Source organism: Pteropus vampyrus, unplaced genomic scaffold, assembly GCF_000151845.1.
Source record: "Pteropus vampyrus isolate Shadow unplaced genomic scaffold, Pvam_2.0 Scaffold356, whole genome shotgun sequence".
NCBI lineage: Eukaryota > Metazoa > Chordata > Mammalia > Chiroptera > Pteropodidae > Pteropus > Pteropus vampyrus.
In genome coordinates this window covers 213,715-226,668 of record NW_011889137.1, presented here as the reverse complement: position 1 = coordinate 226,668, position 12,954 = coordinate 213,715, and the positions used below count along the sequence as shown (strand labels likewise).

Below are 12,954 nucleotides of genomic sequence, written 5' to 3'. Positions count from 1 at the left end.
CCTCCGCGCCCTTTAAGTCCTGGGTGCTCGAGCTCTGCCGGCCACGGGCCTGGCTTTCAGTCCTGGCTTGGCGCCGCGCTCTGTGCCTGAGACAGTTGCTCAGCGTCCCTGAGCCCCAGACGCCTGCCCGTGAAAACAGAACAAGCGGGTTCAGTGGAGTGTGTGTGCCTAGTCCCCGTCTGGCGGCTGGCATGTGTGGACGTGGTGCTTCTGCCCCTCGGCCTCACGCCGCTCTGCTTTAATCCTCGGGGGGCGCGGAGACCCGGAGGCAGAAAGCGCGTGGACACCACCCCTGCGCTCTGGTCTCCGGAGGGTGGTTGGAAAGAATCCAGTTTCCAACGTCGCTTATGAACGTACATAGTCGTGGAGGCACTTACTCAAAAAAATTTTTAGAATTAAAATTTTTTACTGCTCTGTAGTTGATGCACAGCATTATATTGCTTCAGGTGTACGAGGTAACGATTCAGTATCTGCATATGCTGTGAAACGGTAACCACAGTAAGTCTAGTTAACGCATCACACGTCGTTTTTTCTTATGCTGAGAAGATCTCTCTTAACAGCTTCCAGATACACAATACAGTATTAATTGTAGTCACTGCCATGCATTACATCACCGTGGCTTCTACCAGTGGAAGTTCGGACCGTGTGACCACCTTCACCCAGTTCACCGATGTCTGCTCCCAACCCTGGCTATCACCGCTCTATTCTCTTTATGAGTTCGTGATTTTTTTTTAGATTCCACATATAAGTACGATCAATGGTGTTTGTCTTTCTCTGACTTGTTTCACTTGGCATAATGCCATTAAGGTCCCATCTATGTTGTCACAAGTGGCAAGATTTCATTCTTCATGGCTGAATAATATTGTATATGTATATATCTATATTTATATTTACATATGTCCCATCTTTATCCAAATATCCACTGATGGATTGACGGATACTTAGGTGGTTTTCGTCTTGGCTACTGTAAATAATCCTGTAGTGCACATGGCGCATATACCTTTCTGAGTTAGTGTTTTCGTTTCCTTCGCATAAACACCTAGAAGTGGGATTGCTGGGTTATAAGCTAGTTCTAGTCTTAATTTTTTGAGGAACGGCCATACTGTTTTCCATAGGGGCGACACAAGGGTTCCCTTTCCTTTACATCCTTGTCGACACTTATTTGTTCTCTTGTGATGACGGCCACTCTGACAGGTGCGGGTGGCAGCTCCTCGTGGTTTAGGTTTGCTTTGCCCTCATGGTTCTGACCTTGAGCAGGTCCCAGAGTAACATTGCTTCATTTAGCATAGTTTTGTTATGAAGTCGATTAGATGCCATAGGAACTTAACTTGTTTATATCAGTTAGCCTGTGGTCACATTGGTTTCTGTGTACGTCCTTTCACACGAAGACTTACTGTACCTATTGGCCATCTGGATTTCTTTGGAGGAATGTTGATTCAAACCCTCTGTTCGTTTCCTACTTGGATCGTTTGTGTTTTGCTACTGAGTCGTATGAGTTCTTTATGTGCTTCGGATTTTAGCCCCTCACCGGATGTGTGATCGGCAGCGATTTCCATTCAGTACGTTGCCGTTTCATATAGTTGATAGCTCCCTTTGTTGTGCAGAAACTTTTTAATTTGAAGTAGTTCCTCTTATTTTTGCTTTTGTTGCCTTCGCTTTTGATGTCAAATCCAAAAAATATCGCCAAGACCGTTGTCAGGGAGTTTACTGTGTTTTTTTCTAGGAATGTTATGGTTTTAGGTCTTTCAAATCTTTAAAATTTCGAGTTGATTTTTGTGTATGGTGTAAGATAGTCGTCCAGTTTTCCTAACACCATTTCTTGAAGAGACTGTCCTTTCCCCATTGTATATTCTTGGCTCCTTTGTCATAAATTAAGTGACTGCATATGTGCAGATTTCTGGGCTCTCTAGTCTCCCATTAATCCGTGTGTCTGTTTTTATGCCAATACAGTATAGCTGTAGTGTAGTTTGAAATAAGGGAGTGTGATGCCTCTAGCTTTGTTCTTCTTTCTCAAGATTGCTTTGGCTATTCGGGGTCTTTGGTGGTTCCATATAAATTTTAAGGTTGTTTTGTTTCATTAAAAACGCCATTGGAACTTTGATAGGGATTGCATGGAATCTGTGGATGGCTTTGGGTAGTGTGGACATTTTAACAATATGAATTTTTCAAGTCCACAAAGTATTTTTCCATTTATTTCCGTCTTTAGTTTCTTTCATCGGTGTCATATTTTTCAGCATACAGGTCCTTTATGCCTTTGGTAAAACTTATTCCTAGGTATTTTATTCTTTTTGATGCGATTGTAAATGGATTATTTTCTTGATTTCTCTTTCTGATAGTTCATTATTGGTGTATAGAAACACAACTGGCTTCGCATATTGATTTTATATCCTGTGACTTGACTAAATTTGTGTATTAGTTCTACAGTGTTCGCTGAATTCTTTACGGTTTTCTATATCTAACATGATATTTGCAAATACACACAGCTTGCTTGCTTTCCTTCTGATTTGGGCCTTTTATCTGTCTGGCTGCTCTGGCCAAGGCTTCCGCTGCCATGTTCAATGGACATGGTGAGAGTGGACACTTTGTCTCATTTCTGATTCGAGAGGAAAGTTTTCAGCTTTTCACCACTGAGTATGACATCATCTCTGGGTTTGTTATTCTGGCCCGAATTCTGTTGAGATATGTTCCCTCTAAACTCAGTTTGTTTAATTTTTATATGAGTGAATGTTGAACTTCGTTAAACACATTTTTTGCATCTATCGAGATGATAGTATGTTTTTATCCTTCATTTTGTTAATGAGCTGTATCTCGTCGGTTGATTTGTAGATGTTGAACCGTCCTTGCATTCTTGGAATTAATCCTACTGGGACATGGTGTGTGATCCTTTTAATGTGCCGTTGAATTCAGTCTGCTGATGTTTTGTTGAGGATTTTTGCATTTGTGTTCTTCAGGGACATTGGCCCGTGATTCTCTTTTCTTGTAGTGTCCTTGTCTGGCTTTGGTCTCGAGGTAATGCTGTCCATTACCAGCATTTAGAATTCATTAAGAGGCATTTAGAGTTCTTCGAAAGATTTTCTGGGCCAGAAGGCCCTCCGCTGGCCACATCTTAAAAAAGGTTGTACATTCAGCTGGAAGCCCATAGCCGGAGCCCTGCCTGTGGCCCAGACATGGGCTTGTGTTTTAGGAGTGTGTACGAGGAGGCCCCACGGAGGGCTCTTCTCCAGGGGAGGGGCTGGGAGGCTGGCAGAGCTTGGGCCTTGCCTCCCCTGGGCCACGTTGCTCACCTCCTGGGAGCTTGTGTCTTGTGTGCCTTGTTCAGCAAGCAGTCTCGCCGGCTGGCTTAGTGTCTCCTGTGCTTGCCCAGGTACCGGCCGGCCTCTTGCCATGGGGCACTGTCGCCTCTGCCACGGGAAGTTCTCCTCACGGAGTCTCCGCAGTATCTCCGGCCGGGCGCCAGGGGAGAGCTCAGAGAGACCACCGCCAGGGGCGCGGGTTTTCACCCGGGACTTCCAGCGCCTGCTGGGGGTGGCCGTCCACCAGGACCCAGCTCTGTCTCAGTTTGTCTGCAAGAACTGCCACGCCCAGTTCTACCAGTGCCACGGCCTCCTCAAGTCCTTCCTGCAGAGAGTCAATGCCTCCCCGACGGGCCACCGGAAGCCTTGCATGAAGTAGGCGCGCGCTCCTTCATTCACTCGGGGGTGTTCCGGGGCTACGCACCCTGTGTGCTGTGGCTATTCTAGGCACGAGGAGGGCCTGGTGGGAACCTCTGGTGTGGGGAGACCACGGTGCTGGCACAGCAGACGCTGTGAGCACCAGTGCAGCTGGTGTGCGGGAGGTGAGGGCCGCTTGTAGCTCGGGACGTGGAGAGGCTGGTGACGGGCGCGCGGGGCTGGGCCTGCTGGCTGCCCGGCCCTACTCACGGCTGCGCTGATCCTTGCAGGGTCGGTGCCCAGCCCCCGACAGGGGCGGAGGAGGGAGCGTGCCTGGGTGAGTGCCCCCTACCCTGCGCGGGGCGCGGGGCGCGTGGCGCGTGGCGCGTGGGTGGGCGGGCACGCAGGGGCTGGGTGCTGACCAGCCACGGGCCGCTTCTCTGTGCCTTTCCTCAGTGGACCTCATCACCTCCAGCCCCCAAGGCCTGCGCGGCTTGGTGGGGTGGGTGCACGGACACGCAGCCAGCTGTGGGGCCCTGCCCAGCCTCCAGAGGACGCTGTCCTCTGAATATTGCAGCGTCATCCAGGCTGTGTGGGGCTGTGACCAAGGCCACGACTACACCATGGACGCTGACTCCAGCTGCCGGGCTCTCCTGCTGGACAGCACATTGGCGGTCAAATGGACGTGGGACAAGGAGGTGGTCCCACGGCTCACCCAGCATCGGGGGTCCAGCCCCACGGGGGCTGCCCCTCAGAGCTCCTGGGGCAGAGCGAGCACAGCTGAGGCCGAGACCGAGACGCTGCCTGGCGTGGACACAGCCCAGCCTCCTGCAGATGGCAGCCTCGTGGGGCCTGGGCCGGGCCCTCTGCCTCTCCCAGGCCTCCCCCCGAGTGGGGCCCCAGGTAGGCGGCTCCTCTGGCCTGTCGGACCGGGATTTCCAGTCTTGAGCTAGGCAGGGCCCTCAGCAGGGAGCGGTGTCTGCGCCACTGTGGGCAGTGGGGCTGTGCCATGTGCAGGGCCAGGGAAAATGACAGGAGCTGGCCTCAGTGCCTCCCCGTGGGCATTTGACAGCAGGGAGGGGCTGAGAATCCTAGCAGTTTCTGCAGGGGCTCATCGCTGTCGGGCCGAGGGACCGAGGGCGGGAAGGGTGCAGCCCTTGCCGCGGGTGTGGGGGAGGACAGCTGGCGCCTCTGAGGCTGTTTTGGGTCATTTCCTGGGCCTTACCCAGCGTCCTGGTGACACCCCAGTGGGACCGGCAGGGACAGGCTCCTCTGCTGAGTGGCTGAGGGGAAACACAGGGCCCTTGCCCGGGCCCGTGGCCCTGTGGGTCGGGTGCAGCTTTGGACGGACGTCGCCTTAGGAGGGTCCGGCTGGCTTCCCACCTGCTCTGTCGGTTTCCTCGGGCACACCTGTCTCCGTGCAAGTCCCTGGTGGCATTTTGGAAAAGTGCAGCTCCCAGGAAGACGATGGGAGGGTGGAGGGACAGACACGTAGACACTGGGCGAGGGTGCTGTCGGAGGGCCTCAGGGCCGCATGCGGTGCTTCGGTAACAGGGACGTTTTAAAGTGTGCCGACACATCCGTGAAGAGTGAGTCGTCCCACGCGGAAAGGGCTAGCCGGCCTCGGCCGGCAGCTGGGGCTTCTGGTGCTCAGCGCTGCCCACGGTGTGGGGTTTGAAGCTGGGGACCCCAGGCCCCCGTAAGGCAGGCTGTGTCGTCACAGGCCACGCCTCCTTGCCGGGAGCCGTGCCCGCACCGCGTGTCGGTGACAGCAGCCCTGTTCTTTGTTTCTCAGGGCAGTTGGGTGAGAAGCAGGTTCCGGCTTCAGCCGCGGATGATCGGGTAAAAGACGAGTTCAGTGACCTTTCTGAGGGGTGAGAGAAGAGTGGGTTTGAACAGCCTAAAATTTCTCCTTGGAAAACCAGACTCCGCCACCCTGGGGGCTCACTGCCCGCGTCCTGGCTGGGGGCTCCCGGGTCCCAGAGGGTACTCGCCCCGGTGCAACTACAGGGGAGCAGGACCGGGCGCTGTGGAGCTGAGCATGGGGCCCTGGGACTGTCTACTTGTCCAGGTCCTCGGCCACGTCCCGACCCCTCGTGTTCCCAGAGCTGGGGAGCCAGACTCTGGCCCTTCGTCGTGACACGCGTGCTCCTGGGCCACTCTCTGCTCTGAGCCAGGACGCAGTCACACCCCTGCGCCCTCCCCGGGAGCCAGGGCTGGAGCGTACATGCACCCTTGTCCATACGGGGAGGAAAACAGTTCGAGTGTGACTCCAGTGGGGTGCCAGCTGCAGAGGTGCCAGGAGGACTGAGTGCGGGTGCAAGACACACCCTGGGACCAGGCGTGTCACGGGCTCTCCTGCAGGCCACCAGCCAGCCTCGAGCCTTTCTGTGTGGATGGGTGGCGGCCTATGGGGGAGGGCCGTGGCGAGCCCGCCAGGCTCCGTCCGCTGCCAAGCGAGCGGGTGGGGACCCGGGCTTTGGGGTGAGGGTTCCGGACACGCAGAGCCATTCCGGCCTTTGCTGCCTTTGACAGGCGCTCAGCCATGGGGTGAGGCGATGTTGGAACCTGCCCTGACTCAGAAGGCTCCCTTCTGGGAGGGTCTTCACGCCCGGCCCAGGGCCCCCACACAGGCTCCTTCCGAGTCGGGGTTCTGCTGTGAGGAGAGCGTGGCTTCTGGGGGCTTGTCAGCTTTCCATTAGGAGATGGGGTCAGAGGTTTGGGGGCTTTAGGGTCCTTAAGACTTTCTCGGGAGAACTATAACATGGAGCACGGGGATCGCATGGTATTTTCAGACAGGAAGTCGCACTGGATCTGTCACTCACCCCAGGGCTTTGCTAAAGGTTCTCTCTTCTTCCCTAGAGACTTCCTGAGCGAAGACGACAGTGACAAGAAGCAGAACACCCAGTCCTCAGACGAGTCCTTTGAGCCTTACCCGGAAAAGAAGTAAGGGGGACAGTGTCGCTGCAGGTGCACAGGGTTGGGGGCCATGTCGCTTGGGTAACCTCAAAGCCTGCGTGCACCCTCCTTCGGCATGTGTGTCTTAAGTCAGCGTGCCCGGCCCAGGGCAGTGTGCCTTCTGAGCGAGCCGAGGTGTTTGCAAGGTCAGCTCTGGGACCCGGCGTGTCACTCCGTGAGGTGACACAGCCATGTGAGGGCGGCAGGAGCCCCGTGGGCATGACCCGGCCTCATTCTGGAAGCTCCTTTGCTCCGCCTGTGCCAGTCCCGGCCCCCGCCCTGCACCTGCTCTCAGCTCTGCCTCTGGCATTGATTTCTACACTACTTCCTGTTGAGTTGCTCCTGTGACCTTGTCTTGACCTTCCGTTTTCAGGGATTTATGTTGTCCCCCTTACTGAGAACGTAGGGTCCTGGCAGGGAGGGATTTTTGCCTGTGTCACTTTCCTCCCAGCCCTGTGCCCAGGAACACCTAGGGCCCTGCAGTCAGTCAATGGCTGGCTTGGGCACTGCCCTCGAGCATCTCCCAGCAGAGTGCAGATGCGAGCACCATTTCCCCGGCCCCGAAAACGCCAGGCCAAGCTGGGTGAGCAGACCCAACTTCCCCTCTCCTTTAGGTTCTGATGTGGGTCACGGAGACGCGGGAGCAGGCGGTCTGGGGGGCGGTCAGGACACAGGGCCGCCAGCGCCGCGCCCTCCACGTCCGCAGTGACCCGCGCGTGAAACCCAGGGGCTCTCGCGGGGCATGCGGCCCGGGGCTGGCGAGGAACGGCACACCGCCCGTCACAGTGTGGCTCAGACTGGGTGCCTGTGCCACACGGAGGAGGGGACACGTAGCCGGCCTTCAGAGAACAGTGATGTGAGAGACAGGGAGAAGCTTGTGCAGTGCACAGGTTCTGCAGGGAGGGACAGCTATGTGTAACCTTTTCTTAGTTGTGGTAAAACACACATAACAAAGTTTGCCATTTTCAAGTGCACCATGGCATTAGATACATTTGTAGTCACGCAGCTGTCACCACGGTTTCTGAACTTTTCAGCATCCCGAACAGAAACTGCTCATTAAATGGCATGTCCCCTCCCCCAGGGCCCCAGCAACCCCTACCCTAGGAGCCCATTTCGTTTTGGGGACCTCATAGGGGTTAGGATCCGACAGCGTGTGTTCTGTGCCTGGCCTCTTGCATGAGACTCGTCTCCGTCACACGTCAGAACACAAGCCCTTCCTGTGGCGGAACGGTCTTGCCTCGCTGAGAGCAGGGACTCATCCAGACAGGTGCCACGAGTGTGCACGAGTGTTCAGAGCATCAGTCGCAACACCCAGAGGTGGAGACAGCCCATTTCCCCGGCCCCAGTTTTCGGGGCCGGGGAAATGGTGCTCGTGTCTGCACTCTGCTGGGAGATGCTGTGGACCCAGCCGTGTGGCGGAACACTCGTGCACACCTGTCTGGATGAGTCCCTGCTCTCAGTTCTTTGGGTACACCCAGCAGCAGAACGGGGTCGGGCGATAAACCTGCCGCTCGCTGGCATCCCCGCCCCCCGTGCAGGAGGCTCCCAGGCTCTACGCAGCCCGCCCACACTGTCACTGCCTCTGCTTTGGGACAGTCATCCGGTGCGTCTCACTATGGTTCTGATCTGCATTTCTCTAACGATGAGTGACCTGGGACGTCTTTTCTCGCGCTTACATCTTTTTTGGAGAAATTTGTATTTAAGTCCTTTGCCTGTTTTTTGATTGGGTTGTTTGTCTTTTCACTGTTGAGTTGTAGGGTACATTTTCTCCTATTCAGTGGCTTATGGTTCTCACTCTCGAATGTCCTTTAGTGCACAGAATTTTTAATTTTAAAGTCCGATTTACTATTTTACATTTGTTGCCTGTGCTTTTGTGTCAGTTCTGAGAAACCACTGCCAAATCCAAGATCATGAAGATTTACCCGTTTTCTTCTAAGACTTTTATAGTTCTAGCTCTTATAGTTGGGCCTTTGATCCATGAGTCGCTTTTCGTGTGTCACGGAGGCCAGGGATCCGACATCACTCCTTTGCGTGTGGATTACCCAGCGTCCCCCGCTTTTGTTGAAGAGACTGTCTTTTCCTCACTGAACGGTCTTGGCACCCTCGTCAGAAATCAGTTGAGGGCTCATTTCTGTTCTCAGTCCCTTTCAGTTGGTCTGCACGTCACTTGTCTTTATGCCAGCCTGTTTCGATTCCTGCAGTTTTGTAGTTAATTTTGGAGTCAGAAGTGTGAGGCCTACAGCATGGTTTTCAAAATGGTTCAGTGTACCGTGAAATTTAGGACTTTTTTCCTATTTATGCAGAAAACACCATTGGGATTTTAGTAGGAAATGAATCTGTAGATTGGTTTTGCCACTGCCACCTTAACAATATCGTTTTCTAATTGATGAACGTGGGGTCCATTTACTTAAGTCTTTCATTTCTGTCATCAGTCTTGTCGTTTTAAGTGTATGAGCCTTTCACCTCCTTGGTTAAGTTTATTCCTAAGTATTTTATTCTTTTTGACGCTATTACAACTGAATGAGTCGTTTTGTTTCCTTTTTGGATTATTCCTTGTTAGCATATAGAAAAAGACTGTTTTTTGTGTGTGTTGATTTGTACCCTGCAGCTTCGCTTAATTTATCTTGTGTGTGGATTCCTTAGGGTTTTCTACGTGTCAGATCATGTCATCTGTGAAGAGGGGTAATCCCCCTTCCTTTCTTCGGCTGTTTTTCCTTGCCAAATCTCCCAGCTAGGGTGTCTAGCACTGTTTTTAACAGCAGTGGTAGAAATGGTGTGTCTTGTTCCCGGCCTCAGAGGGAAGCTTCGGTCTGTCACCAGGAAGGGTGAGGTCAGCCCTAGGCTTGTCCTGTGCGGCCCCAGACATTCCCTTCTGCTCCTGACATATTTCCTTAACTGTCTGGGAAAAATAGTGTGCATGTCTCTTTAAATCTTCGAGCGCCGCTGCAGGAGGACGTTGCTGCGTCGGGGCTCGTCCCTACGGTGCACAGCCCCACCGTGTTGGAGGACAAGGTCCCCCTTGCTTGCCTCGCCACCTGGCCCCTGCGGCAGGGCTGAAGAGTGGGGGTGGCAGTTGGTGGAGCTCACAGCTCTTCTCAGAGATGGCGCTTCTCTCCTCTGGGACCCTTGGTGGCTGTGAGTCCCCCCACCAGGCTCCAGAGTTCCAAAATGGCCTATTCTGACCTTCTCTCACTCAATGGCTATTCTGGCAGAGGGACTGGCCCTCCAGGCCTCCCTGCTGCGCCATCCCTCACGGCGTCTCCAAACACTGGAACTGGGGGGTAAGGCGTCTGCCCGGAGCCCCCCACCCCCGTCACTGGCCCTCCTGCGGGCCGTTCCGGCGCTGGTGGCCGAGGTCCCACAGCCGGGCCCTGTCAGCACGGAGCTGGACGCAGGTTCGCCGCGGACGCTTGGGGAAAACCCCGCCTCACGTGGGAGGAGAGCACAGGAGGAAAATGAGGACCGGGTCCCGGGGTCTCTCGTCCCCGACCTGACTTTGTCTTTTTTTCAGGGTCTCTGGCAAGAAGAGTGAAAGCAAAGAAGCCAAGAAGTCTGAAGAACCCAAACTCCGGAAGAAGCCCGGCCCGAAGCCAGGCTGGAAGGCCAAGCTGCGCTGTGAGAGGTGAGGCGGGGGCCGGGATGGGGGGCCGCCCACGGGCAGCGGCTCCACGGCCCCAGCGTGTGCTCCATTGCAGGGAAGAGCTGCCCACCATCTACAAGTGCCCCTACCAGGGCTGCACGGCTGTGTACCGGGGCGCCGACGGCATGAAGGTGAGCGGCGCCGAGCAGCTGGGCCCTGGGCCAGCCCCATCTCCTTCTGGGGGTAGCAGGTGCTGCGTGACCTGCAGCCGGGCACTCAGGGCCATGTGTCCCTGCAGAAGCACATAAAGGAGCACCACGAGGAGGTTCGCGAGAGGCCCTGCCCCCACCCTGGCTGCAACAAGGTGTTCATGATCGACCGCTACCTACAGCGCCACGTGAAGCTCATCCACACAGGTGTGTCCTGACCCCCCACGGGAGCAAGCCCGGTTTGGTCCTCTGTGCATCCCTGGTGTGCAGTGTGGGCAGAATGGAACTGGCGGCAAAGAACCCCCAGGGCCTTTCTAGGAGTTTATCGTGTTTTTTTTTTTTTTTTTAATCATTACTTTAAAAAAATGACGTGCTTTATTGATAACGGAAATAACTGATGTGCACTGTAGAAATTGTGAAAAATAGTAAAGCACGAAGATGGCAGTAAGTGCCCCTCCTGCACGGCCGTCAGCACTGACGGCGACTTCTCTGCACACACGTTACAACCCTGGGCTCAGGGTCATCGGTTTTAGTGCCTGATCCACACGACACGTCGGGAAGCGCGAGGACCGCACATGCCTGTGCGTGGCGGCTCCCCGGGCAGACGTGGCATACCGCGTTTAGTCTCAGCCGGTGGTCTTGCCCCTTTTTAACTCAGTAAGCCTTGTGATTTGCCTTTTTCACTCAGATTTGTCCACTTTATTGCTGGATCGCATTTACTTGTAGGGGTTTCATCATGAAACTTTTCCTGTGTTTTGCTTTAAGCGTTCTTGTACATGTTGTGTCTCCTGACACAAAATTCCCTCAGGTTGGGCCTTCGAACTGTGTCTCAGTGCAGACACCAGTGGTGACAACCATTAGCAGTTTTCTGACCACAGTAGAGGAATGACTATACACTGTCGGGCGATGGCACGTCAGGGACACGCCCACCTGCGGGGCTGATTCCGGTGCCTGTAGGTGGGCAGGCGGGCCGTGAGCGGCACTGCCCCGGGGCCCTGGCCAGGAGTAGATTCAGCGCTCTAGAGTTTGACCGTTCATTTTTGTTCCGGACTGTAAGAAACTTGTTTCCAACGTGGGTACCCAGGTGGGTCTAACAGGGGGCGAGCCCCAGAGTGGCAGAGGCAGTGACGAGTGACCGGCGACGCCTCCTGACCGGGTTTCTGCTGAGAATTTGTGCTCAAGGGAAGAGGCCTGATGTTTAAAAAGCAGGCATCACGTGTACACAGTGACTTAGCAGCGGTCCTCAACCTTTCTGGCATCAGGACCGGTGCTCCTGTGAACAGCTAATGCCTGGTGACATGAGGTGGAGCTGAGGTGGTGATGCTGGCGCTGGGGAGCGGCTGCACCCACAGACAGAGCTTCACTCGCTCGCCCGCCACTCACCTCCTCTGTGCAGGCCAGTTCCTAACAGGCCAGAGATCAGTACCAGTCCACTGCCCAGGGATTGGGGACCCTTGGCTTAGAAAGGAGCCTAGCCAGGTGACACTGTCTGTCTGCCTGCCGTGTCACGGGAGGGCTCGCGGGGCCAGTAGTCACCCTGTCTCTCTTCAGAGGTGCGGAACTACATCTGTGATGAGTGTGGACAGACCTTCAAGCAGCGGAAGCACCTCCTTGTCCACCAGATGCGCCACTCCGGAGCCAAGCCTCTGCAGTAAGTGTGGGCCGGTGCCTCCTCGTGGCCACACCGGCCCCTGCATCCTTGCTCACCTGCCCCTGTCTCCCAGGTGTGAGGTCTGTGGGTTCCAGTGCCGGCAGCGGGCGTCACTCAAGTACCACATGACCAAACATAAGGCCGAAACCGAGCTGGACTTCGCCTGTGACCAGTGTGGCCGGCGGTTTGAGAAGGCTCACAACCTCAACGTGCACATGTCCATGGTCCACCCTCTGACGCAGACCCAGGACAAGGCCCGGCCCCTGGAGCCACCGCCTGGGACCACGGAGGGCCAGGCTGTGAAGCCCGAGCCCACCTGAGGGCGCTGGGTGGGAAATGGGGTTGAAACGATTAATGGCTCCTCATGGCAGCCCCAAGAGCCCCACTCTGCACCCCAGCCCTGCGTGGGTGGTGTGGGCTCCGTGCAAGGCACAGGCAGACTTGGTGCCTCCACTCCGGGACCAGCAGCTTATTTTCATGCAAACTCTATGAGACTTGGGGCCAGACGCAGGTTTTAAATAATTGATCCCTCTTCCCCACTAAAGCAATTGAGGACATTTGTAATCCATTCTTTAGTGCAACAAGAGCTGCACGTTGTACACGTAATAAATTATTTACAAAGGAGCTGGTTGTGCCCTGCGCAGGGTCCACTCAGAAGAGACGGGGCTCCTGGGAGAGTCCGGTGTTGGGCGTGGCCTGCCATCTGCTCAGGAGGGCAGCTCTCAGTTCTGGGTCACAGTCTCCATGAGTGGCCAACAGCTGCAGGAGAACAGGGTGCTCAGTGCAGCCCAGATCCTACACACCAGGGGCGCAGGACAGGGAAGCTGGCAACCCGAGCTGACCCATAAGTGGCCATGGCAGCCACAATGCCAAGTGCTGGACGCCGGAATTCTCATTTTACACAAG

General features: G+C 55.1%; 2 protein-coding genes across 6 annotated transcripts in view; one reads left to right on the top strand and one right to left on the bottom strand.

The window, feature by feature from the left end:
* Positions 1-12,954, bottom strand: part of FANCA (Fanconi anemia complementation group A) — a 56,869-nt gene that overhangs the window by 2,875 nt on the left and 41,040 nt on the right. For 3 of the 4 annotated variants that reach the window (XM_023522712.1, XM_011379131.2, XM_023522713.1), the window contains one exon: positions 12,589-12,807. In XM_023522712.1, coding sequence (XP_023378480.1) covers positions 12,700-12,807 — 108 coding nt within the window. In that variant the 3' untranslated portion in view covers positions 12,589-12,699. Of the gene's footprint in view, positions 1-7,357; positions 7,364-12,588; positions 12,808-12,954 lie in introns of those variants that run through there. The other variant, XR_002777002.1, reaches the window with a different exon arrangement.
* Positions 3,073-12,672, top strand: ZNF276 (zinc finger protein 276). 2 transcript variants are annotated; one of them, XM_011379130.2, is made up of 10 exons: positions 3,073-3,668; positions 3,941-3,987; positions 4,107-4,553; positions 5,446-5,524; positions 6,513-6,596; positions 10,120-10,230; positions 10,304-10,379; positions 10,487-10,604; positions 11,949-12,048; positions 12,122-12,672. In XM_011379130.2, the coding sequence occupies exons 1-10, from the start codon at positions 3,385-3,387 to the stop codon at positions 12,366-12,368; spliced, it is 1,593 nt and encodes a 530-aa protein (XP_011377432.1). In that variant the 5' UTR covers positions 3,073-3,384; the 3' UTR covers positions 12,369-12,672. The 2 variants fall into 2 exon arrangements, with proteins under 2 accessions (XP_011377432.1, XP_023378486.1); XM_023522718.1 differs by having other exon boundaries at positions 3,255-3,668; positions 4,228-4,553; positions 5,446-5,492.